General features: G+C 41.1%; 1 protein-coding gene across 3 annotated transcripts in view; it reads right to left on the reverse strand.

Annotated features, from left to right (window-relative positions):
• Positions 1–4,604: 4,604 nt before the first annotated feature.
• The window catches only part of CTNNA2 (catenin alpha 2), a 765,838-nt gene continuing 743,496 nt past the window's right edge, over positions 4,605–26,946 (reverse strand). For all 3 annotated transcript variants that reach the window (XM_045017825.1, XM_045017826.1, XM_045017827.1), the window contains one exon: positions 4,605–5,734. In XM_045017825.1, the coding sequence (XP_044873760.1) occupies positions 5,447–5,734 (288 nt within the window). In that variant the 3' untranslated portion in view covers positions 4,605–5,446. The remainder of the gene's footprint in view (positions 5,735–26,946) is intronic.

Consider the following 26,946-nt stretch of genomic DNA (forward strand, 5'->3'; position numbering starts at 1 on the left):
GGGTAGATAGAGAAAAGTTTCAACTCAGTCTGAAAATTACCAGGCACCTGTGAAGCAAAGATAATACCTTGATTTAAAACATTGTCTAAGAACGCCAAGTGGACTGCCTTTTGATTGTAGAAGATGAGACCTTGAGAGTGTTGAAAGAAATCTGTGGTCCACTTTGTATCACTAGGTAGACTCATCACAAGTAGGAAGGGCTATTAAGTTACTTCAGTGAATACTTTCCCAGGTGTCTGGCTGGTGGGTTTAACTGATCACCATATTTAGGGTCAGGAAGGAATTTTCTCCCAGGTCTGACTGACGGAGACCCTGGGAGTTTTTCGCCTTCCTCTACAGCATGGACATTGGTCACTTGCTTGTGTGAACTAGACTAAATTGTGGATTCTCTATAACTGGAAGTCTTTAAATCATGTTTTAAGGACTTCAGTAACTCAGCTAGAGGTTATGGGTCTATTATAGACTAGATGACCTCCCGCGGTCCCTTCCAACCCTGATATTCTATGATACGGGGTAGGCGAGGTTCTGTGGCCTGTGATGCGTAGGAGGTCAGACTAGATGATTGCAATGGTGCCTTCTGGCCTTGAAGTCTATCAGCACCTTATCATAAGTAGAGCAAAACAATTGTTGTATTGCACTGCTAAAAAAATTCAAATTAGACATTTTAGTTTGCAATTTTTCGACTTTTCACAGGAAATTTCTAAACAAAATGAAACTTTTAAAGTTTTGTTTCAATTAAAAATATTTTGATTGGAATAGAAATTTTTGTTTCAGTTCAGTTTTCAAAAAACAACATGAAGCAAAAAATGCAGTTCTAAACTGAACAATATTTTTGGTTTCATTTTGAAATTTCCCATGAAAAAAATCATTTTTTTCTTAAAAAAATTCAAACAAAACCTTTTGTTCTTGCCAAAGGCACATTTTTAAGCTGAAAAATTATAGCCAGCTTTAATCATAGGAGCATAAAAATTTAAAATGGAAAATATCAGCCAGTCCATCTCTTGGCCAATGTAGGATTGTTGTCTGCAGTGTATTTCTAGTGCTTCATATCCACTCTGCTTTAAAGTACTGTAGCAATGGGTCTCTGGAAGGTAGTTCACCCTGGTAGATCACATCACTGGGACATTATTAACCCAACATGTTACTTTGTTAAGGCCTGGGCAACACTAGTGGCAGGGTTCGAAGTAAGATACGCAACTGGCCGTCCTCATGGTGGCGAGTCGACCGCTGAAGCTCCCCCGTTGACTCTGCTTAATCCGCCTGCCGAGGTGAAGTATGAGCGTCAATTCAGGGATTGATTTATTGTGTCTAGACGAGACACGATAAATCGATCCCCGATACATCGAACACTACTCACTGATCCGGACGGTAGTATAGATGTACCCTTAGATTCATCCCCTTACTACTAATCATAGCTCTGATTCAGCAGGGTATTTAAGCACATTTAAATTTATCCTAGGCAGAAAAGCATGTAAGCACATGCTTCAAGTTAGGCACTCGCTTAAGTCTTACTGTGAACTTAAGTTTTAATACATGCTTAAAGTGAAGCATGGGCTTAATTGTTTTGCTGAATCAAGGCCTGTAGTCTGGCTTTGGCTCGCTCAAAAGATTTCTTTGATTGTCTTGATTTGTGCACCCTTCATACCATTGTAGATGACCTTCAGGTACCCTGTCCCATTAGCTACCCTTTGGACTAGCCCAGATTTAACTTTTAAACGTCTTCTTCCCGCTAGTCACTATTAACAAAAAAAATGCTCTCATAGAAAAGTGCTTCCCAACCTGCCACAAAAGGTCCATCACGTCTTTGTGTTCACAAGTACCTGAGTCAGAAACTGGAGGTTATACTTACCAAAGGGAGAAACTATAAAACAGAAACATTTTGGTTCAGCTTCATCAAGATGGGCTGCAAGCCCAAATCCCACAACTCGACAGCATTCTCTGCAGAGGCACAGTTCAGAAGAACCAGCCATTGCTGGAAATAGTATACAGGCTAGTCTTGTAGGTTGGATTTCTGGTCTCCTATGCAAAGGCCACACATTCTGGCATTTGAATAACAACAATAGTGACTACAGTATGGAGAGCCAAGCCAGGACATTTTTATTCCTGCTGAAAACAGAATCCAATTCAGGGATGCCTGCCAGAACGCCATGATGTTCTTCAGTCCAATGGCTGGGAGTCTTCTCATCAGCTGGAAGCAAATCATTATCAAAAGAGACCTGAGGCTTAATGCTTTTCCTTGCACTGTAATTATGGTATGATATTGAGTTAGAAATGTAGCACTCACTCACTGCTAAAATAACTCTCTTTCCTTGGACTGCTACTGAATTGAATAATTGACCACCTGCGGTTGTTAATTGTCTTCAGTTTTGAAATGTTGGCTTTCTACTGGCTCCCATTTTTGAGCCATCATTTAAGCCAGTGGTCCCCAAACTTTTCGTCTGGCGGGCGCCAGATGAAGGACCATGGCAGCAGTCGAGCATCCACCTAAATGCCGCCTAATTTTGGCGGCGTTTTGGCGGATGCTCGATCGCCGGCCAGGACATGGGCGCATTTAGATGCACTGGGTTGGGGACCCCTGATTTAAGCTGATAGGTAGATCTGTTTACTCCTCCTGAAAGTGGAGTGGGGAGTGAAGGGAGGAAGACAAACAAAAAGCCCACATTTCTTCGAAGAAACGGTTTGTACCATGTACTATTTTTTTTAGTCATCATTTTGGAAAAGCTACTTCAAGGTATAGCAATGGTAATATTGAAATTAGGTTTCAGAGTAGCAGCCGTGTTAGTCTGTATCCGCAAAAAAAAAAAAAAAAAACAACAGGAGTACTTGTGGCACCTTAAAGACTAACAAATTTATTTTAGCATGAGCTTTCGTGAGCTAATGAAATTAGGGTGACCAACACCCACAATTTACACTGTTCTTAATTGGCTTACAACTAGTTATAATTAAAGTAAACAAAACATGTAGCAGATAAAAATCCTGAGAGTTCAACACGAATAGAAATTATTCCAGTATTAACTAATCCCACAGGGATATGTCTGGTGGTAAGAGATCCCTTTGGAATACTCCTGATGCTCCACAATCTGTGTTTTTGTGATCCAATACTTAGGCCCTGATTGATGGCCATGGGGAAACTGGTTGCAGCTTTCTAATTTAGGGCTGCTTGGCCCCAGGGTGAATTAGAGTAGGAAGGATACTGCTCTAAATTACGTTACTGGAACTTCTGGTGTAAGAACCCCACCATCAAGGAACATCTCAGCATAGCTCTGCCATGCGCCACCCACTCCTGATACATACGCAGCTCACACCTGACTTGCCCCTTCCTCCATCTTTTCTGCTGGGAAACTGGCCAGTTTAAAGCCATATGTTGTTGACCTTAATGGACTGAGAAATTTGGGCAACAGATTTTAAAGGTTTCAGGGCAGGGATTACGAGAACTCCATTCTCTACTGGTGTAATTCTGCTGAAGCCAATGGAGTTACACCAGCAAGGAATTTGTCCTTGTGTCTTTGTTTTGTAAAGAGCCAACCACATCTGTGGTGCTCAATAAGTAGTAATAATGAATACCATATGTCATGACAATTAGCGTCACAGATTTCAACTGACTTCTGGTGTAAGCTTTTCAGGGGAGGATTCGTGTCTTCTAATGTGTTTGAAGCTCACCTAGCACAGTGGGGTCTTGATTGAGAGTCTTTAGGCACTAGCCAAATAAATAAAATAACATAGCCAAAGAGAATTCTTATTTCTCCTTGTGTGTGACTGAAGGGTATTTAACGCATTCAGTCTGTATGTGAGGAAGCAATATAATGCTATTGTGTTGCACTGACGTTCTGACAGACAACGGCATATGTTCAACCAATATATCCTGGGCAAGCATACTAACTCATCTCTCAAAAAACCATAAAGCAGATAAATGCCATGTACAGTATAACTCACTCTGCCCCAGATTAATACAAATTTTATTTCATGCTCTTTCATGAGAGGTCAGGAATGCTCTATTAAGTTCTAGGAAATAATTAATTTCAACAAAAAATACTTTCATGCTGATTGTCCTACATTCAAATAGAGGGAAAACCTTGTTATAGGGATATTAACCCAATTAATGCAGTTCAACCAATTCTTAGGCTGTAAAGTGAATATAAGTTAATGATGCATTTTTCAGTACAATAATGTGTAGACAGTTCTATGCAACCTGGCATGTCAAAATGATCTCCCAGATGCTCAGACACCTACATTAAATAGAGGTTTACAAATTCAGTACAAATTAACTACTGTGTAGCTGCTTCAGGGGTGAAACCCATCAGCTATTTTCTGCCACATTACATGAAATAATCTGTTTGGGGCAATTGTTTGGTTGGTTTTCTATACAGTTGATAGGAGGGTATTCAACTGAAGAATCACAGAATTTTATCTCATAGACATGCTGCACGCCAGGATTTGCACCCCTCCCCTTCCTTGTTGTGGAAAAGTGAGTACACAATACACTACTTTTTTGCCTCCCTCACCCCCAAAATGGACGCGTGAATGCAAAATAAATTGATTTTCATCTGAAGGCCATGGTGAATGAGCTCTGCGCATTAAAAGACAGAAGTCATACCCAGGATTCCAAGGTTAAATGAGTTTATTGAGATTTAGTGGTTACAATGGTATATTAGATACCTGTAATCCAAGCTACACCTACATATTTGCCTCTAAATTCTCACATAATCAATTTCTGTGTCTAAGCATTCCACCACCAGGTCTTCTATGTCTAACAATAACATAATAATAATAATATAAAAGGCAATGTCAATCACCATATTGTGCTTCATACTTCACCATAAAGAATTCAATTGGCATAAAGTAAAACTTTTTTCCATATTAATGGGATTAATTGAAACATGAGCATAGTCATAACCACTACTAGAATATAAAGAAGAAAATATGGATTAAAAGAAGCATCTTTAAAATGGATTAGTTTTTATCCTTGTTCAAAATTCACATACTATGATGAAGATGACTTCAAAGTTAAATTGTTTAATTATTGGGCCACACATTTAAGCATATTGGCTAGTACATTTTTGCACTGTAACAGAAGCAATACGAGCTTTATGGTCTACCATTACACTTCCAGGTTTTTTCTTTTAAATATACCTGCCAACTTAATGTTTCTTGCATGCATAAAGTTTTGCTTTTCAGTTTATTATTTACCCCCACACTTGAGGTGAAAATTCTTTGGCCAATTTTAGGCTATAGTTTAAAAAAAGTAAGCTTGGGATAACTCTATGTAACATCAGAATAGATTGGTCTGCATTCGTGGGTTGCAGATTGTTAATTACTTTAATAGAGCCTCAGGTTGCATGCAAATTGACACTGCTTCATTAGTTTTTTCCCCCATGCCAGACGCATACAAGTCGGCAGGTATGCATACAAAAAGGAATATAAAACCCTCCTGGTAAAGCCTAGTGTTTTAGAAGGAATCCATAGCTTTAAATTCACTTAAAGCCTGTACTGGGGAAATGTGTTTCTTCTGGGAACCTCTTCTCACTCGTGTCTGATATTCTTCTGGCTTTTCTCTCTTTACTAAGGGTTTCTTCTCAGGGGCCTTCATCTTCCAAGATACAACAGGTGAGTTCACTGCAGCTGTACCATAGACCTTCTGATATTTCGTAGAAGCCACATATGATGCTTTCACAGTAAGGACCACAGCGTTCATCAGATTTTTAGCTGCCTGGATGAGGGACGTAGCACTGTCCAGCTGTGGATAGAAAAGAGAATGAAATACGATTATTGCTGAACTCACCTCCAGAAGGATTTGATATATACTCTCAAATCTGATTAGATTTTCTTGCAGAAGGCCAGCAGAATATTATACAAAAAGAACAATCTCTGTACAAAATACCCCCTGGTTTGTAGCACAGGTGTCCCAGGAACAGTCCACCAGTAATGTGCACTGAATTGGACTGCCAGCTACAGAGAAGCTGTGTGATACTCTACATTAACTTACAAACAGTTCAAAAGAAAAAAAAAGTTGTTTCTCTTGTGTGTGTGTGAGGGGTTCGATTACATAAATTCCTCTCAAAAGCGACGTATCACCAAACTTCTAACAACATAGGGCTAGTCTATTCTAGAAGCGCTGCAGCTGCACCTGTGCCACTGTAGCATGTCTGCTGAAGATGCTCTATGCCGACGGGCTAGAGCTTTCCCGTCAGCATAATAAAACCACCTCCATGAGAGTCAGTAGCTATACTGGCAGGAGAAGCTCTCCCGACTACTGAGCACTTTCCACACCGGCGCTTAGGTCAGCGTAACTTATGTCACTCACGGGGTGACGTATCATACCTCTGAACGACCTAAGTTATACCGACATAAGTGGCAGTCTGTACAAGCCCTTACTTTTAACTGCGAGGGACAACAAAACAGGTCGGGTGGGATTTCCCCAAACTCTCAGCTTTAATCTAACTGCCCCCACTCAGGCCTGGTCTACACTGGGGGGGGGTTCGAACTAAGGTACGCAAGTTCAGCTACGCGAATAGCGTAGCTGAACTCGAAGTACCTTAGTTCGAAGTACTTACCCGTCCTCACGGCGCGGGATCGAAGTCCGCGGCTCCCCCGTCGACTCCGCCACCACCGTTCGCGGTGGTGGAGTTCTGGAGTCGATGGGAGCGCGTTCGGAGTTCGATATATCGCGTCTAGATGAGACGCGATATATCGAACTCCGAGAAGTCGATCGCTACCCGCCGACCCGGGCGGGTAGTATGGATGTACCCTCAGTCAGTGTAAACCACCAATTGATGTCACTGGGAGAGTTAAGCTCATGCTAAGCCCTTTGGGGAATCCCACCTGAATAGTTTAAAAAAGGTTGTGAAACCCTCAGGAAGCAGAAAAGACAAAGTAGTTGAGCGTAGGTTTCACAATGATATGAGTAGGGAAAGCAATGGTTTCACAATTATCCATTATACCCGGGGGCTGCAGGTTGCTCACCACTGATGCAGAGCCTTAAACCCCTAATTGACAACCCTGTAAGTGCCCCAAATTCCTAGGCACCTAAATTTTTGCCAGTAAAATCCTCACAGTGCCTAAATTTCTGGCAGTGTGTGTGCACGTTGCCATCACTGAGCTGCTTGGAGTTTAGCTCCCATCTAAGCCACAGGGGGATTACAAACTAGGCTTTCCTCTCACTTATCTTACCTGTGTGGCCTGATCTGGTACCCATGTTCTGAAAATGCCTTAGAGCACATGTACTGGGGAGGTTTACCCAACAGTTCACTCACCCAGGCTGTTGAAGACCTAGGTTCAAATCCCCACCCTGCCTGATATAGGGCAGGGACTTAGCATTTTCATCCTTCACTGGGCTAAGAAGGATCCTGGGGCAGGTCTCAACCTCCTGTGGAGGCTGCTCCATTTTGTGTAAGTAAATAATTGCTCCTTGGGCCAGAGAGACAAAGAGAATGACTCTGTAGCCTGGTGGTTTTTGCAAGAAAGGACTCATTTAGTTTATATGGCTAACTCTAGGAGAAGGTTCGCCAGTGTGAATTCTGAGCAGATTTAGGAGCCTAGCTCTTTTGAGGGGCAGAGCATAAGCCACGCCCATCTCCTCGGCATTTCCTACTGGCTTCCTTAGATGGATCCCCACAAAGATTGTTGGCTTTTGTGACTCCCCTCTCGCAGATCCCCAACTCTCTATGTACCTTGTATAGGGAGCCTGATTTGGGGCTAAAGATTTCACTAGGTGGCAGGGTACCTGAAGTTAGTCGCTGAGCTTAAATCCCCATTGTAGATCTAGCCATAGGCCCCTACCTGCATCTTTAAGTGCTTATAAATCTTTGAAAATCTGGCCCTAAGGCCCAGAGCCACAAAAGTATTAAGGTGCCTAACTCCATTGAGTTCAATCAATAGGAATTAGATGCCAAAATACTTTTGCGGAGCTGGACCTAAGTGACTTGCTAAACTGGGGCTCAAGTTACCATGTTCCAGTAGTTCTTTCAAAGAAGCATTGCAAAAGTAGGGTTAGTTCCTTGGTATTAAATCAACCAGGTCCTCATTCCAACAGGTTTAATATTCCGCTAAAATAACAGTGTTTTCAGGCTTGTTGGGACTATGTCAGATGAGACGACTTACCATAGCTCTGCTTCCGTCCTACACTCCTCCCCAGTCAATTTCACAATATTTCTAATGAGTCCCTTCCCTTCCTAGTTCCCTCTAGTCCCAGCTTTGGGTGATGCATTTTCATCTTTCACAACAATTTGCATGTATATTTAAAAAAGGCAAAATACACACAAAGGCAACATCAAACATGTAATATGCAGAATACGCAGACACTATGAAAACACTTTGTGTTACTAAATATAAGCAAGGATGTTGCCCTAACCAACATGCTCAAAATATAACCAGAAAGAAACCCGCCCCTCCCGGGGAGGCAGGAAGGGGCAGTGTAGAAGTATTATTAACAATGTTCCAGAGGCCTGGAGGATGTGTGAGAGAGCAAGTGAATTCACAGAGCAGAAGGAAGTAGAGGTAGGAAAAGAAGGATCCTGCACTGCCAGCAGTGAGTCGCACTCTGCAGTTTCTCCATGGAGACGGAGGCAGAAGGATTCTACCGTCCCTGCACTGCACAAAAATGGAGCCTCCAAAATCCAGCTACATTATATCTATACAGCACCCAGATTTTTAAAATGCAGTGGGAGTGATTTACATATAAAAAACATCAGTGTGCTCTTCACCAGCTCCCTATTTCAGACCTTTTGCACTTCACATGTATAATAGAAAATGTTCACTGTATTGTTTATTTTGTATTCCACATTGTCAATGGGTACGTCACTGCCTCATTCCTACATGTATGCCATCCCCTGAGATTACTACCTCGGGTGGAAGAGAGATTGGCTCTTACACTTTGTCATGCTGCATTCCAACACTTTCTTGCTCCTTTCCCCCTCTCTGGTGGCAATGACTTTTGGTTCTGTGCGCTTCCTTTTGTGCCACCCTTTGTTGCTGATGAGCCCTAACAGTCAGATGCATATTTGTAGCACCCGATTTGAGGTCTTTCATTGCCTCTGCTAGGCCATTAAATCAAAGCTGAAGCCAGTGGTTTGTCATTGGAAGGGCAAAACATAGTGACTGAGCTTTCATCAAAACCATGCTGACGGAGACTAGCTAACATAACATAAGCATAGGCGCCAACTCCATGGGTGCGCCGGGGCTGGAGCACCTATGGAAAAAAATTCAGCACCCACCGGCAGCTCCCCATGGCTCTGCCCCACCCCCCCGCTCCAGCTCACCTCCGCCACCGCTTTCTCCGTGAGCACGCTGCCATGTCCTGCTTCTCCCTCCTCCCTCCCAGCACTTGCGCTGCAAAACAGCTGATTTGCGGGGCAGGGAGGGAGTGGGGGAGGGAGAATGCGGCGCACAGCCACCTGTGCTGGAGAAAGTTGGCTCCTATGAACATAACACCACTTATGTTTTAGATTTTGTTTGAGGCCTTTCTAGGCCCCTTTCAGGGGTAAATCCTTAGCTTATAATGGCAGGAAAACATGGCCAATTCAATAGAAATATTGTTCAGCATGGTATTATACTATACCCAAACCACTGCCTCATTTAAAATGAGGTCTATATGTTTGTTGGCAAATAACAGATCTCTATTAAATTAGGATATTTTAAGTTATGATTGAGGGCTACAATCAAACATTATTCATTTTGAAATTATTCTTTTTGAAACTTCTATGCATAGATACAGTATATATAGTGATACAGTCAGGAGCGGCGCCAGAGTTTCTGGTGCCCTAGGCAGAATTCAGGGGGCGGCATGCTGTGCGCTCCCCACGGGGCGCGCGGGAGCTTCCGGTTCCACTCCCATTGCGCCGCCGAAGAAGGACCCTCCGCCGAAATGCCGCAGGCGACAGCGGCAGTCACTGAGCTGCTCAATTGCCTGCCGCTGTTTTCCGCGGCACGTCGGCAGAAGGTCCTTCTTCGGCGGCGCGACGAGAGCGGAACTGGAAGCTCCCGTGCACCCCGTGGGGAGTGCACAAAATGCCGCCCCCCGTCGCCTAATGGAAGCGCCGGCCCTGGATATAGTCAAGGAGCATTTCCTTTGTAATCAATCAATGTGGGACAGCCAAAATGCGTTGGGCTCCCATGAACTCCTTTCAGCTGCATATTTCAAAGAGCCTGACAAACTTTAATTTTCATGACAAATCTTTGAGGAGGGAAGGATTATAGGCATTTTAGAGATGGGGTGAACTAAAGCACAGAACCATTAAGGGAAGCATTTTCAAAAGTTAGGCACCTAAATCCATATTTACAGCCTGACCTTACAAACAAATTACCCCATGTTAAGCATGTAAGTAATTCCACGGGGGCCAATGGGCCTCTTCACATGCTTAGAGGTAAACATGTCTATAAGTATGCGAGGACTGTGGCATTAGGGTATGTCAACACTGCAAAAAAAAACAAACCCAAACCAAACAAACCCATAGCAGCGAGTCTCAGAGCCCAGTTCAACTGACTGGGGCTCACAGAGCTCACATTACGGGGCTACAAATAGTAGTGTGGTAGACATTCCAGCTCAGGCCGAAGCCAGGGCTCTGAAACCCCGTGTGTGTGTGTGTGTGAGGGGGGGGGTCATCTCAGAGCCTGGGCGGGAACATCTACATGACTATTTTTAGCCTCTCTCGGGTGCCCAAGTAGTTGACCCAGCTTCTGAGACTCGCCGCTGCAGGGTTTGTTTTTGCAGTGTGGATGTACCCCAGGATACCTAAAAAAGTGGCCTGATTTTCAAAGATGCTGAGCACACCTGCAGCTTCCAGGGATGTCTCCCATTGTTCGGCACTTCAGAAAATCATATCACTTAGTTTTGTGCCTCTTTGATCACCTGTCCCTCCTTTTCAACTTGTTATTAAAGGGCTGCTCATCTTCACCAGTACTAATCTAAGGATGAGTTCCAGACACCCCATCATTGGTCTTAATATTTATTTACATTCTAATATGTCTCCACGCGCTGAAAGCTTTTGAGAGACATGAAAAGCCCCTACCATTATTAGGTCTTGAGTGTCCACCAAACCTGCTCATAATTATCCCCCACATCCAATTTGGCCACCTAAGCGAGTTCCTTATTGCCTCCAGGTCCTGGGCTGTAGTTTGGTTCAGCAGAGAAGGATTAATCCAAATGAGCGTCGCTTTAATTCACTTTTAGGCCTTGCTATGCCACTGCGATACTTCAGTTTTAAGCTGGCCTGTTGAAATCAGCAGAGTACACTGGCACAGAGCAGATGCAGTAGTGAATCAGGAGGTTGATGTATTAATTTCCTACACAATCTGGACACAGAAACACACACACTTTCCCAAATATGTAATGCTGATAACTGAAAAGGGGAAATGAACCCTGAAAATAAAAGCAACAGCAGGATATTATTGTGTGGATACAGAAAGCAAACTCCACTCCCTAGCAATGGACAGGGAATTATTAATGTGATGATACCCTTTGTGATAATAGCTAACACAGTCTTCTTGACAAGCTATACAAGTGATATATTTTCAAGAGTTCTGCTACTTGGATCACTTTTTGCTTTCATTTAGGGAAAAAGCCCTCTAAGTCATAAATGATAAACATAGGCTATTGTGCCATAAAACTTCAACAGCAAAGAGGGGTGGGGAAGGAATCACAATTCTTCAAGAAACTTGGAATCATTCCACTGGCACCTGGTCATTCATTCAGGTTAAAACAGCCATCTACTCAAGAGGAGGCACAAATCATTCGGGGAAAAAAGACTTTGCTACAAGCTAACTTTGCAATTAATGAATGCAAGGTTAGAGAACTGGAGCTGCAGAGCCTATTATCTGCCAAGAAGATAATTTCAGGTGTAAAAAACTGCATAAGGCTTTGAGGGATGTGTGATCAGCTTATACGCTGTGCTGCATTTTCCCTGAAATAGAGGCAGAATTTTCCAGAGAGTCTTGTGGCAATAAGGATGTTTTGCTTCTTTTACAGGCACACCATAATCAGAAGTGTCTGAATAAAAAAAAAAAGGAATAGCTACAAAACTAAAGGGTGTGGGGGGGAGACTGCTAATGTTTTCCCCAGCAATATGAAAACATAGAAGAATTTTCCCTCTTCCTTTTTTTACATCCTTAATGGGGTTAAAAATCATGACTCAGTTTTAAAAGGAAGAGCATTTTCTCTCCAGCAGTCACCCTATGATTTAGAGAAGGGGAGAGAGTGGAGCTAGCAGAAGGAAGGGAACCCTGATCTTTCACAATTCAATGTGCTTTTTCAATGCAGTGCTCATCTTTTTCTCCCCCTTTGGTGAGAAAGTGGTGTCGCTGGAATAGGAAAAGAAAAAAGTTACAGAATAGTTGGATACACTGGATGTATTCAAGTCAGCAGGTCCTGAAGATATTTACACTAGGGTACCTTAGGAACTACCTGAATCAATCTTCAAACTATTAGCAATTATCTTAAAGAACTTATGGGGAACTGGCGAGGTACCAGGAGTCTGGAGAAAGCCAAACATCTTTAAAACGGGAACGAAGAGGATCTGGGGAATTTTATATCAGTCACCTTACCTTCAATACCTGGAAAGATACTGGAACAAATTATTAAAAATCAATGTGTAAGCATCTAAAGGATTAAAGGGTAATAAGTAATAGGCAAAGTGGATTGGGGAAAAACAAATCATATCAAACCAATCTAATTTCCTTCTTTGACAGGTTTACTGTTCTAATGGATAGAGTGGAAGCAGTAGACATAATATATCTTGGCTTTAGTAAGGCTTTTGACGCACTCCTATATAACATTCTCATAAACCAAGTAGGGAAATGTGGTCTAGATGAAATTACTATGGATGGGTGCATAACTGGTTGAAAGACCATAATCAAAGAGTAATTAGCAATGGTTCACTGCCAAATTGGGACGATGTATCTAGTAGAATCCAGCAGGTGTCCGTCATAAGTCTGGTTCTATTCAGGATTTTAATTAATGACTTGTGTACTGGAATGAACAGTCTGCTCATAAAATCAGCAGATGATACTAAGCTGGGAGAGACTGCAAGCACTTTGGAGGACAGGATTCAAATTCAAAATAACCTCAACAAATTGGAGAATTGGTCTTAAATCAACAAGATGAAATTCAGTAAAGACAAGTCCAAAGTACTACAGTTTGGAATTAAAAAACCCAACTGCTCAAATACAAAATGGGGAATAACTGGTTAGGCACTCGTACTGCTGGGGGGTGGGGGGCATAGTGGCTCACATATCGAAAATGAGCCAAAAATATAATGCAGTTGTTAAAAAAGGCTAATATAATTCTGGGCTGTATTAATAGGAGAGTCGTATATATGACACAAGAGACAATTGTCCCGCTCTACTCGGCACTGGTGAGGCCTCAACTGCAGGATTATGTCCAGTTTTGGATGCCACACTTTAAGAAAGATGTGGAAAAATTGGAGACAGTCTAGAGGAGAGCAACAAAAGGGATAAAAGGTTCAGAAAACCTGACCTCTGAGGAAAGGTTGAAAATAACTGGGCATGTTTAGTCTTGAGAAAAGAAGACTGAGGAGGGGGAACTGAAAAAGTCTTCAAAAATGTTATGGGCTTCTACAAAGAGGACTGTGCTCAATTGTTCTCCGTGGCCACTGAAGATAGGACAAGAAGTAATTGTCTTAATTTGAAGCAAGGGAGATTTAGGTTAGGTATTATGTCAAATTTTCTAACTATAAAGATAGTTCTATACTGGAACAGGCTTCCAAGGGAGGTTGTGGAATTCCCATCACTGAAGGTTTTTTAAGGACAGGTTAGACAAACATCTGTCAGGGATTATATAGGTTTACTTGATGCTGTGTTAGCGAAGAGGGGGCTCCACTACAGAATCTGTCAAGATCCTCTCCAGCCTTACATTTCTATGGTTCTATGAAAAGATTTGTCTGAGGAGCTCTCCCAACCATTAGTGTTGATTTTTAATAGGTCTTGGATAACTTGGGGATTTCCAGAGGACTGGAAGAAAGCTAATGCAGTACCCATATTTTTAAAAGGTAAATGGGATGACCCGGGTAATTATAGACCTGTCAGCCTGCAATCAATCCTGGGTAAAGTAATTAAATGACTGATATGAGACTTGATTAAAAAAGAATTAAAGGTGGGTAATATAACTAATGACAATCAACATGGGATTATGGAAAATAAATCTTTCCAAACTAAGTTGATATAATTTTTAGATGCGATTGTAATTTTGTTTGATAAAGGTAATAGTATTGATGTACACCTAGACTTCTGTGTGGCATATAACTCGGTTCTACACAACAGTATAAGAAAACAGAATAATACAAAACCAAAAAGGTGAATTTAAATGGGTTAAAACCTAGCTGATAGGTCTCAAAATATAACGGTAAACTGGGAATCATCACTGAGTGGGTGTGTTTGTAATGGGGTCCCTGGGGCATATGTTATTGGTTTTACACTATTTAATATTAGTATCAGTGACCTGGAAAAAAACATAAAATCATTCCTGATAAAGTGTTCAGATGAAACAAATAATAATGAAGAGCACAGGTCACTGATACATAGTGATCTGGATTGCTTAACATGCTGATGCAAGCAAACAAAGTGAATTTCAATAATGTCAGGCCATATGTTTAGGAACAAAGAATATAGGCCATACCTACATGGGAGACTCTATCCCAGAAAGCCGTGACTTTGAAAAAGACTTGATGGATATTCAGCTAAACACGAGCTTCCTGAAGGATGCTGTGGCTGAAAGGGCTAATGCAATGTTTGGATGTATAAATAGGGATATATTGAAGAAGAGTAGAGAGGTAATATCTCCATATTCAGCATTGGTGTGATCATCACTGCAATACTGTGTCCAGCTCTCGTGTCTAAAATTCAAGAAGGATGTTGATAAACTGGAGAAGATTAACAGAAGATCATCAAGAATGATTAAAGCACTGGAAAATATGCCTTGCAGTGAAAGACTCAAAGAGCTTAATCTATTTATCGTAAGAAAAAGAAGGTTAAGTAAGGGGTTACTTGATCACAGTCTGTAACAGAAATTTGATAATAAAGGGCTTTTCAATCTAGCAGACAAAGCTGTAACAAGATAGAATGGCTGGAAGTTGAAACTAGACAAATTCAGTGTCATCATGAAATGTAAATTTTAAACAGTGAGAGTAATTAACCATTGGAATAACTTACTAAGGCTTGGGGTTGATTCTCCATTACTGGAAACCTCAAATCAAGGATGGATGTTTTTCAAAAAGATTTGTTCAACCACAGCTACTGGACATGAAGCAGGAATTAATACAGGAAAGTCCTGTAGCCTGTCTTTTGCAAAAGGTCAGGCTAGAGAATGACAGTGGTCCCTTTAGGGTTTAAAAAGTATGAATTATTATTTTTTTACTACTAATACTAATGGTTATTGTTTAGTCTGATTGGCTTTATCGGGTTAGTTTGTTGTTTGTTTGTTTTTAATTATTCTTATTCTTGGTGATCATATATTTTAAAATATTACAACAGCATCTAAACCCATTGGGATAGTCACTGAACTAGATTGAGACTTTATTTACATAACTGTGCAGGACCCTCTTACACCCCGACTCTGGCTAACAGGACCTGGGTGCAGAGAAATAAGCAGTGCTATGCATCTGCTTTCTTCCTCCCCGGACCAAGTAGCAAGGAAGAAGTGTGAAATGGATAGAACCTTTGATCCATTCCACCCATTGTTGTAGGGGTAGTACTGGCCAATTAGCTTCTAGTACAGGCCAGCAGTAAATTAGTATCTCCTGGGAGCCGGGAGGAAACAAGAGAGGAATTGTGACTCAGAAAGGCATATAAGGAATAATGACTCCTGGAGCTACTGCTGTTGCAGCTCACCTTCTGCAACAGCCCTTGCTCAGAGCTGTGTCTTAAGGCAAAGGGAAAGTCTACACTACAAAATTAAGTTGACCGAAATGACTTAACCATACAGCTACTGAAGTAACAATCATTTTTTATACATCCACACTATGTTCCTTCTGTAGGTGGTGTGTGTCCTTACCAGAAGCACTTGCACCAATTTAACTGCCAGTGTGGAGCAATGTGGGATGGTTTGTGAAAAGAGGCACCTGTCAATGTAAGCAACGCAATGTCTACATTGACACTGCATCAACCTAACCACATCAACTTTAAGTGCTATGTCTCTCGAGGAGGTGGAGTTATTAAGTCGGTGTAGTGGGCAAGTTAGATCAATGGGAGATAAATTTTAGTGTAGATGCTTACAAGTTAGGTCGAGCTAAGGCAGCTTACATCGACCTAAACTCTGTAGCACAGACCAGGCCAAAATCGAATCCTATATAAATAAATGTATATTTTTCTCACAATTATAGTAATGCCACCTGACATTTCTGTAGTGGTTTCCATCCCAAAGCATTTTATAGTTTTACAAGTACGTATTAATGACAACCAATATAGGAATCACTACACCCAGGACTCAAATGCAACCATCTCTGGGTTGTTTAAAAATAACACTATACAACAGGCTAAGGCCCCAATCCACCAACTCATTTAAGCACATGAGGAATTGCACTGAAGTCAATATAATAAAGTGCTTTGCTGGATCTGGGGCCAGGACCGGAAGAAAAGTAAAATGCATTAATCAGTTGAAACTATGCGGCAATGTGTTGTAGGTAAGCAAAATGCTATTATCCAAACTGGAATGTGGGCATGACAGTGATGTTAAAAAGGTTTCATGGTTATCTAGAGAAAACAAAGTATATTCCCCCTTTTCTTGCTATTTTCCCATTGGATTGTAATTAACTTACTCCTCTTGACATGTTGACGTTTTAACTCATTTAGGTAGGTAGTTGTGTTTCATAACTTGCCAATCCACTGATTACTTATTGTCATTTGCATTTTTTCAATTACAGGTAGGTAAACCATAGGGACTCCCAAGCAGACTTAGTTATATTGAACACATTCTGCATCCTTACCATGGTTTTTCATACCATTTCTTTCATCAAATGTACCAAGAATTATGGGTAGCTCCTCCATATAACATGAATCACTGCCATTTTGAGAAGAGACTTACATTGAACTTGGTTGGTTACCAGTTTTATTATGACAATATCCAAAACTATAAGTAGTGTTCTAATAAAAGAAGACACACACAGAGGCAAACACACACGATACAGAGAGATCGGGAGGATGCATTTGTATTGCTGAATAAATCACTTTGACCAATATTAATTGCCAAAAAAGAAAAAAAATAGATCCCATTTTATTTTCTTTGTATAAACATGTCTATTTATTATAAATAGGTATTTAATTTGTGAAAACAAAATATCTAGAGATAAATATAATAGAAGATATTCACTGAACTTAGCTACATTTTAAATCACATTTAATAGCTAAATGAAGAGATAGAATAATATTTATTACTTCTTCAAAAACTATCTATAATAATAGGTCATCATACATAATTTTCATTAAATTAATTTTAAATCAACCTGGTTGACCCATAACTCCTGATGGTTAAATGCTGCCATGTGAATGATCCTAAAAGTTAACAAAAATGTTCACATCAGCCCTAAGAAACTTTCACTTTGTTTTTACACTCTGCAACTACCCAGAGATAAAGATGACCTGACTGAAAAATCAGGACCCTTTTTTAAATCACAGTTAAACCTATTTTAAGTAATCAGACGTGAATCCAGCCCCCAAATGGTCATCCAGTAGAAAAGGTCTTAAACCTTAATGGTCAAATGGTAGTGAACTAGAAAGTCTGAAGATACTTGAAAGTGTTAATTTAAGATGGGGTTTGTGTGTGGAGGTCATCAGTAGTGCATGTTTCACTGTTATGCTACTTGTACACTACATACCACTTGCAGCAGCATGTAGGGTATGTTTAGCTACACTCCACAATCAAAAGCAGGCGGCGTCTACACTGCAGCGTGTAGCTATACGTGTTAGTGAAAAACTCTGGCAGGGAAGAGGCAGTGGGGAAAGGCTCAGCAGCAGCAGGGAACTGCCAGAATCTGTTCCCACTGCCTCCCCATTGCCAAAGTCCTTCCCAGCTGCTGGAGTTTTTCATTGCAGTGGTGAAAGGCTCGGGCACCTCCTCCCTATTGGAGTCTTATTCCGCTGCAGGGAGCTGTCAGAGCTTTTCCGTGTCACAGGGAGCTGCTGGAGCCTTTCCCCGTTGCCTCCACACTGCTGGAGTCTTTCCCCTCTGTAGGATCTTTTCACTGCAGTGAGGAAAGACTCCAGCAGTGAGTAGACAGAGGGACACTACACTGCTAAAATAGCAGTGTCAGGCACTGCTTGGTTGAGTAGAGAGCCATGTAAGGTATATACCTGGGTACATACCCACAGGGTCCAGGTGTGTCTTTGCTCATCTAAGAACTCCCTCGCTGTCTACACTGATATTTATACCCGTGCTAGGAGGGAATGTGGTGTATGTACTCTGCATGTCACTGAAAGGAGTGTGCAGTGTCGATGTGCCTTTAAAGTAATCAAGTTTAAGGCCACAAGGGATCACCAGATCATCTAGTCTGACCTCCTGTATATCACAGACAATACTACGGCCACACTGACCCCAGTGAAATCCTTTTCTGATTTTATTTACACTGATGCAGGGCCCTGATTCAGCAAGGTACATAAGCACATTGTTAACTTTAAGGGGACTTCAAATAAGACTACTCACTCACTTCAGCGTAGGTATGTGCTTAAGTACCTTGCTGAATCAAGGCCTAAATCCAGAGTATCTACAATGGATTTAGTGTAACTTAGTCCAGGTCTGCACTGCAGACTTCTGTCGGCACAGTTATGTTGGTCATGGGAGTGAAGAGGTATGATCCCTGACCAATGTAGTTGTGCCGATGGCGTCCCTAGTGTAGACACAGCTGTATCAGCAAAACTGCACTTTTACTAGTAAAGTTTGTTTTGCTTGTTGGGAGAGATTTAATTACACGAGTACAAAGTGCAGTTTTGCTGGTATAACTGCATCCATATTAGGAGCACTTTGCTGGTAGTGTTTTTTCTTGCTTTCACCTTGTCCTATTAGTTCGGGTCAACAGCTCTTGTTCAGGTCCAGGCACTCCTGTTGACTGCTTTGTCCAAGCTGACACCAACTTTCTTCATGTCCTACTTTGGCATGTCGAACCACCTTTTTCTCATTCTTGCTCCTGGTCTTTGTCCCATGAATACTAGATCTGATACTCTCTGACTAACACACCCCACGTCTCATTATCTCACTTGACCCAACCATCTTAGGGTATGTCTATACTTACTGTCCGGGTCGGTGGCTAGTGTTCGACTTCTCGGAGTTCGACATATCGCGCCTCATCTAGACGTGATATGTCGAACTCCGAACGCGCTCCCGTCGACTCCGGAACTCCACCACCGTGAACGGCGGTGGCGGAGTCAACGGGGGAGCCGCGGGCTTCGATCCCACGGTATCTGGACGGGTGAGTAGTTCGAACTAAGGTAGTTCGAGTTCAGCTACGCTATTCACCTAGCTGAACTTGCGTACCTTAGTTCGACCCCCCACTTAGTGTAGACCAGGCCTTAGTTGATACTCTCTCCGCTTTTCCATGATGGGGGCCACCTGCATGATAATTCGTACCATTTCACTGTGTGACAGCATCCATCAACTCTTGTCTTCCTAGGGTTCATCTAAGCATTCTCATTTTGGCAGTATGAAACAGTTCTTCTTCTCTCATTCATTCACTAACTTTCTGACCCATATGTCATGGCTAGTCTAATTATGGTCTTATATACTTTGCTCTTTAGCTTACTTGCCATATTCTTATTGCAGAGAACTTCCTTCAGCTCCCTCCATTTTCACCAAGCGCTCTTCATGTGACCCCTAATATCTGCTCCATGGTCCTGGCATGGCTCAATACTGAACTGAGGTATTTAAATTGTTGCACAGACTAACTCTATACCATCTAATTATACTGGCTTCTCATTGTCCCTCTCAATAAAGCTTTGCATGCATTCCGCTTTTGTTCGTTGATTCATAAACCATTTTCTTCTAACGCAGCCCTCCAGTATAGTGGTATTGCTATACCAGTTTAAAAAAAAACCACAATAGTGGTATTGCTATATGAGTAAAATGTTCTTCGTGTCGATATGGCCTTACATCAGAGTCTGGCCCATATATTCTAGCACTGAACATTATATTGGGCCAGATTCTTAGTTGGAGTAACTCAATGTTGCTCATTTCAATGGAGTTAGGACATTTACAGCAGCTTGGCTTGATTGGGTCAGCTAGACCATGACCCTGACAGTGCAGGATTGGTCCCTATTGCACATTTTCTCAAACTATAGAATCTAGAGTAAGAAAGGCCTGTTGTAGCACAAAGGATCAGATTTATGTGCTTCAGCAGTCATCCATTAGCAGTAATTCCATTCCAGCTGAAATTTTGGAAATTGCTTTATCAAAATACCATTCTTATGTCAATGGCTGGTGTTCCAAATTGTCAGCATATATCCTTTGAATGAGGCATGATGAGAGCATAAATTTTAACACTTGAAATGAAAATATATAACACAAGTCAAATGGAAACCACTGAGTTTTTAATGTTGTCCAGCTACAGCTATGTAAGTATGATTATTATTGGCTTCTTTTCATCCTGATAGGAACTGAATGTTAAGAAACTGTACTTCCATGCATCTGTCATAAATCCCACAGGAAGCAGGGATATAGATCCTTGTATTATTGGTTCAGTAGTCTTAAAGCAATGGGGAAAAAATCTGAAATTTCTAACTAACTAGAGTGGCGTGGGAGGCAGTGAAACTGGACATGTGGATGAGGGTTCTATTTGGGATGCAGTGTTTCTTTATCCGAGTGTAACGGCGTAGCAGGGTCCCACTTGGTCCTGCCTCTTCTCTGCTCCAAAAAACGCTCCAAGACCTTCTGGCTCAGCAGTCACCAGTGCAGTTTATTTACATAATGCCATCCCAGCACCTTCTCACCAGGTACAGTGTGGGGGTTCCAGCCTTGAGGACTTCTTAGCCTCTGGATCCAGAAGGGCAGAGGTACCATGCTCCTTCCCTTCCCTGGCTTCCTCCTTTCTGTCTGCCTCCCTTGGCTTCCTTCCTCTGAGGCTTTTATACAGCCCCAGGCTAAGTAGGCTGGCAGCTGTTTCCCCTTTGCCAATCAGGTGCAGGTTTCTCTAGCCAGCTCCAATTTACCTCCCTTAATTGGAACAAGGGTGAGAGAGGGCTCAGGAGTTCCTGCACAGCACTCTGTCACGCCCAGTGTAACTATATTAGAAACTCTGTGTTTGACATCTGCATTAAAAATACAGCAAATGAGTAGATCACACATCAGGATACTACAAAGCCATTTCTTTAAATATAATGAGTTAATATTATCCACATATTGCAGAACACTTCAACTCTCTTTGCAAAGGCATCAGATTTCATGTAAAATCTAATGTTACAATAAAATCCTTGAAACCATTCTGCCATCTCAGCTGGATCTTTTAGTGTCTGTGGATGGATAACAGACACAGTCCCTCCCACATCTGGTTTGAGGAAAAGACCTAATCACAGGGTGGAGGAGAGGATGAAGGTCCCATCACAAAAATAAAATAAGATTACGTCTCCTAGAGTGGTTAAGTCAAACAATATTTTGGAGAAGGCACAAGATCCCAACCTATCACAAAAGATATATTGTCAGCATGGATACTGAAGCTGCCCAGAATAAAAAGTCTCTTGAGAATCCAGTGATCCAACAAGACGTCAGTAAGGTAAAAATTCAGGTGAGTGGTCTTCATAAAGCCAGAACTAAAACATTTTATGCTGGGATTCACAAGCAGACAGATACACATAAATCAGTCCATCTTTGATACTGGACATCTTCTGAACCTGAGATCGTACGTAAAACCCACAGCCAGGTCTCTTCACTAAGCCTCCCAGAATCTGATGCATGAAAGAAAGTGAAGGCTTTAATATTCAGTTGCTATTACATCTATAAGAGGCTGATATAGGGTAGCTGGTCAATACTATTGATTTGTCTCCTCCTGGTTTGAATTCTTGTATGCCTTTTGTGAGAAGGTTTAAAGCTGTAACAAATATATCTAGATTTTTTTTTTAATATTTCAGTTTTTCCAAGTGAATGTAATGCTTCTATAAAGGTGTTAGATTGCCAACCCTGGAGATCAGTCTCACTTATTTATCCAGAGAACAGGTACAGCAACTAGAGAGACTGTGCATGTTTTTCCTAACTGTCTTACCTGGAGATACTTGGAAGACTCATGTTGATTGGTTATTGCACAATCAACACAAAATAGGGTAACTATCAGACACAGAGTGCAATGGACGTTCAGTACAACGGCATCAATAAAGCACATAGACTAGCACATTTCTTTTCATAAGAGTGTGTTAGCCACAGCTGTTCCGTGTGATTTTGTCAGTGTGATCAAACAGGATGATGTGGCATTTCAATCTATATTGCTAAAAAAGTGTGACTGTCCAACTTCTTTTCCATTTGTAAGACTGTCAGAACTTCTGTGTATGTGTTATCTTCCTGTCTTCATCTGAGATGATATCTCACATTCCAAGGCAAATTGCTTCCTAACTAAATTCAGATGATTGAGGTTGCCTTTGCCCAGGTCAGCATAAGAAGAGTTTGAGGACGACTTTGCTGGCATACATGGTTTTCCTCAGGCGAGTTTAGCAAAACCATCAATCACATTCAGTCCTGAAATGAATAGGATGTAATAGCATTGCTGAATGGCAGATATCGGCAGAACAACAGTTCGTTGCTTCTGTACTGGCATGGCATTTCATTGCTTGCCAACTAATATTTTTCATCTTGTATAAAACTCACAAGTGCTGAACACTTGTAAGATGTTGAGTTCCCTCCATTTCCACGGAAGTCAGTGAGAGCATTCAAGGCCTGATCCAAGACCTAATCAATGGAAAGATTTCTTTTGATTTCAGTGAACCCAACCTTGTAGGACTGGGCCCATAGCAAAAGGAAGAAGGAAAAGAAGTCCTGACCACATGAAATATGATCATACAGGTAGTAGTAGAGGATCTAATATTCCAGTTGATATGATAGTCCGTCAGCTAGCAAATGCATAACTCAATTTTTCAGCACAGGCGTAGCCATGTTACAGGTTATGTGAAGATTCTGGTCAATCATCAAATATTTTATTTGTGAATATAAAGTGGCTCATTATGTAGATACTATTGGCCATTTTACTCCTTAAAAGAAGCAGTTTGGAATTTCTGGATACTTTGCAAATAAATTAAAACACAAACAAATGAATTACAAATTCGGTAGATATCCCAAGAAAGAACAAAGAACAAAGAGAAGTAAAATGAGCCAAACCTCACTCATTTTATTCACAAGAGTAGTCTTTTACACGTAAAATTTTGGTGGCCTCAGTGGGATTACCTGAATGAGTAAAATGAACAGGATTAAGTCCAATTTAGACACCAAAGACACTTTTTCATCACTTACGTCAATTCTGCAAATGTTTATACATCTGAATAACTTTACCTACAGGAGTAGTCCTATTGATCTCAATGTCACAGTTACACACGTAAAGTGTTTGCAGGACTAGGATTTAAGTGAATAATGCTCCATTTGGCCAACTTTTAGAATTTGCAACAGAGGTCATTTAAGAAAAGTGCTAGAGGACAATAATCACATATTTGGCATCAACAGATATTTAACAATTCATCAGATTTGGCTGGTTCAACACCATTTCCTTTAGCAATTACATGTTATGTTACCGAGTTACATTAGGAAATCATAACTCATTTGGTCAAAGTTTTATTTTGAGCGTCAGAATCTTGAAAGGAACTTTACTCTGAAAACAAATGCAAAGGTACTTACAATGCAGTCTGAGTAATTCACATGCTTCAAGATTTTTTGTACTAAATATCCTTGGGATACTCATTTCTATATAGATGCAGAATAATGCAACCCTCCCTCCACTCATTCTCTCCAATTTATAATCACCTAGAAATGTTACACAGCTAATCTCAGCCTTTACTTTAAAAAGGGAAAATAAAAGGAAGCCCCTTAGCCTTTTCCTTTGTGGAGACAACCCTGGTGTATCTACAGATTTGGGGTTATTTATGGCTCTCTGGACAGTTGCCTAGTCCTAGTACTGGTAGCTGTGAAAACTATGGCCATGTGCCCCTTTATTTTGTGGAGGATTCATGATTTTTTCATGGTTATGGGGGCAGAATTGAGTGAATTGCTACCAACGACAGCCTTCTCAGCTATCTGAATCTGAGCCACTTCCTCTGCTCTGAATCTCTTTCAATGTCTGGCCTCAAAAAGGAATAATCCATGAGCATTATAAAGACAGTGTGGTCCAGGGGCCTAGGCATAGAATTGAGAAGACGTGACTGCTGCGTCCTAATTCTGACTCTAATATGGGCTTCTTCTGTGGCCATGGTCAATACACTTAGACCAAAAAAATGTAAAATGCCTAAACTGATGGTCTAATTTTTGAGAGATACTGAGAACCCACACCACCCAATTCAGTAAGTGAATCCTAAGGGTGCTTAGCACTTCTGAAAAAAATCAGTTCCTTGTTGTCTCCAATTAAACAGGCCAAGAATTATGGCAAACAGCATCTGTGAATACTTTTGAAATTGTTGTCTTTAATTTCTCTCTTATTTTTCCAAACTGCCACATGAAGATAATTACTTACCTTATGGGAGTGTTGTGATTATTAATTAGTTAATGTTTGTAAAATGCTACAAAAGTGTGAAAACTCACCAAGACCTCATGGCTCCAAGACCCCTGGTTTATTTAGATAAATGTTCTTTGCAAAACATTTTTCAACTTTTGCCTGGACCTGGGTACAAGATGGGCTCCATTTCTCCAAAAGCCCCATCCCATCCCCAACCTCATATTTTTTCACGTACATTCCAAGGCTATTAAGCATGTCACTGAGAACATGGTTGGTGTTGCCTCTAACTGTTCAACTCTAACTCTTCTTTGTCACCAACATTCTCAGTGTAATCAATTGAGCAGCTAATATTTAGTGATGGGCTTCGGCAAATCAAAGTTGCTACCCTGTATATCTCTGCTAATGGTGTTGGTAAATGATGTCCATGACTCTGAAGCTATTTCTAATTTTACTGGAGAATACTGTGGTGACTCTGGTGCCACTTCTAATGAGTTGGCAAGACCTCTTTTGCAGCACTAATTCTACTAGCATGAGTACTTCCCATATACTGCATTCTGCAACCAAATCTGGGGAAGAAGTAATAAGAATAGCTCAGGGCAGAATTTACGTGAGGGTGAAGCTATCCTACACCTCTGTATTAACATGGTTTATCTCCCTTGGGCTGTGGGGTTGTTTTTTTGGTGTTTTTTTTTGGTGGGGGTTTTTTTTGGGGGGAGGGGCAAATGTTTTGGTGGAATCCATAACAAGATGAAAAATTGTTATGTGTTTCATTTATTGCCTCAGTTCCTTTGTCTGCTCCTGTCACTCCATTACTATTGTTTTCCCTTCATCCTACTTCTTTCATGTAAATTTAATGTAAATGTAATTCTTAGATTTGCTCTTGCTGTGAGAAGCCTTGCTCTGCTGAGTCACCATCTTTCACCAGATTCTCATGTTTGGACCAGCTTCCAGCAGTGATACAACCAGGTTTATGATGGAAATGGTCGACTAAGTAACAATGGCAATGACAGAAAAAGATGAAGTTTTTATAACTCAGAAGATGCTCTCAGAACAAGATATACAAACTTCAGAACTTGTGGTCAACTGGGATGTTTTATACAGTACAAGTGCTGCATCTTTTCATTGCTGGTATCCTCTGTCCAACCCCCACCCACTAGTTCTCGTTGTTTTTATCTTTTTTGCCAGGGAGAGTGCAGACTGGGAACTGGTGAGACCTGGATAGGGAACGTAGGTGTCTCAAAAATTATCTGAGGGCCTAATGATTTAAAGCACAACTGGGAGTCATGACTCCATGAATTTCTTTCTGCCCATGACTTGCGATGATGGCATTGTTCAAGCCATTTACTCTTCCACTAAGGGTTTTGTGTTTGCAAAGTTCTTTGAGATACTCAAATGAGATACATTGTGAAAATGCAAAGTAGCATTATTAGTTAAGTGAGTCTGGCAGATGACTGATTGGCTAATGCCTTTAAATAAATATATGGAGGAATACCTATCTCATAGAGCTGGAAGGGACCCTGAAAAGTCATCATGTCCAGCCCCTGCCTTCACTAGCAGGACCAAGTACTGATTTTTGCCCCAGATCCCTAAGTGGCCCCCTCAAGGACTAAAATTACAACCCTGGGTTTAGAAGGCCAATGCGCAAACCACTGAGCTATCACTTCCCCTGCCCCCATTTGTTTAAAAAAAAAAAAACCTTTTAAATTTGACCTGTCCCTTTAGCTATTGAAATAGTATTAGATACTGCAGCAAGATGTGACGGCGGAAATTACTGTCACTCAGCTGTAAATCCATTAGCTTTTCACTAGTTAAGAACTTTGCAAAGTACACATGTTCTCCCCGTTTTTAGCTCTTCCAACTTTTTTCTGGAGGCCTGCGTGTCATCCAATTTGTAGCTTTTAAAAACAGCCAAAACTTCTTCTGAGTACTTAAGAAATGTCTTCTATGAGATCTTCTCATAGCACTGCACAGGATTCCTAAAGTAATCCTGAAGCGACCACAATTTTCTATACAGGTTGTAATCTATTGGAATGGAGCAACTTGTAGGAGCTTCATCATCTCCCATTTCACCTTCTTTTACTTCCATTCCTTCATCTCTCTCCTCTATTTGCTTCTATCACAGAGTGCTCTCTTGTTAGTATTGAAAACTGTGACATTTTCCAGATTAAACTGACTTTGCAAATTAAGTCCTTACTTCTCTGAAAGAGGAAATAATCTAGCCAGGAATAGCTGAATTCTTCCACAGAAGACTGTGTTCTGTGATTTAGATAATCTTCTTAGGAGATCATTGCACATTCTCAGCAAGTAATTTTTCCCAGCTGAATAAAATGTATTTGATTTC

Source organism: Mauremys mutica, chromosome 5 (genome assembly GCF_020497125.1).
Source record: "Mauremys mutica isolate MM-2020 ecotype Southern chromosome 5, ASM2049712v1, whole genome shotgun sequence".
In the NCBI taxonomy this organism is placed as follows: Eukaryota; Metazoa; Chordata; order Testudines; family Geoemydidae; genus Mauremys; species Mauremys mutica.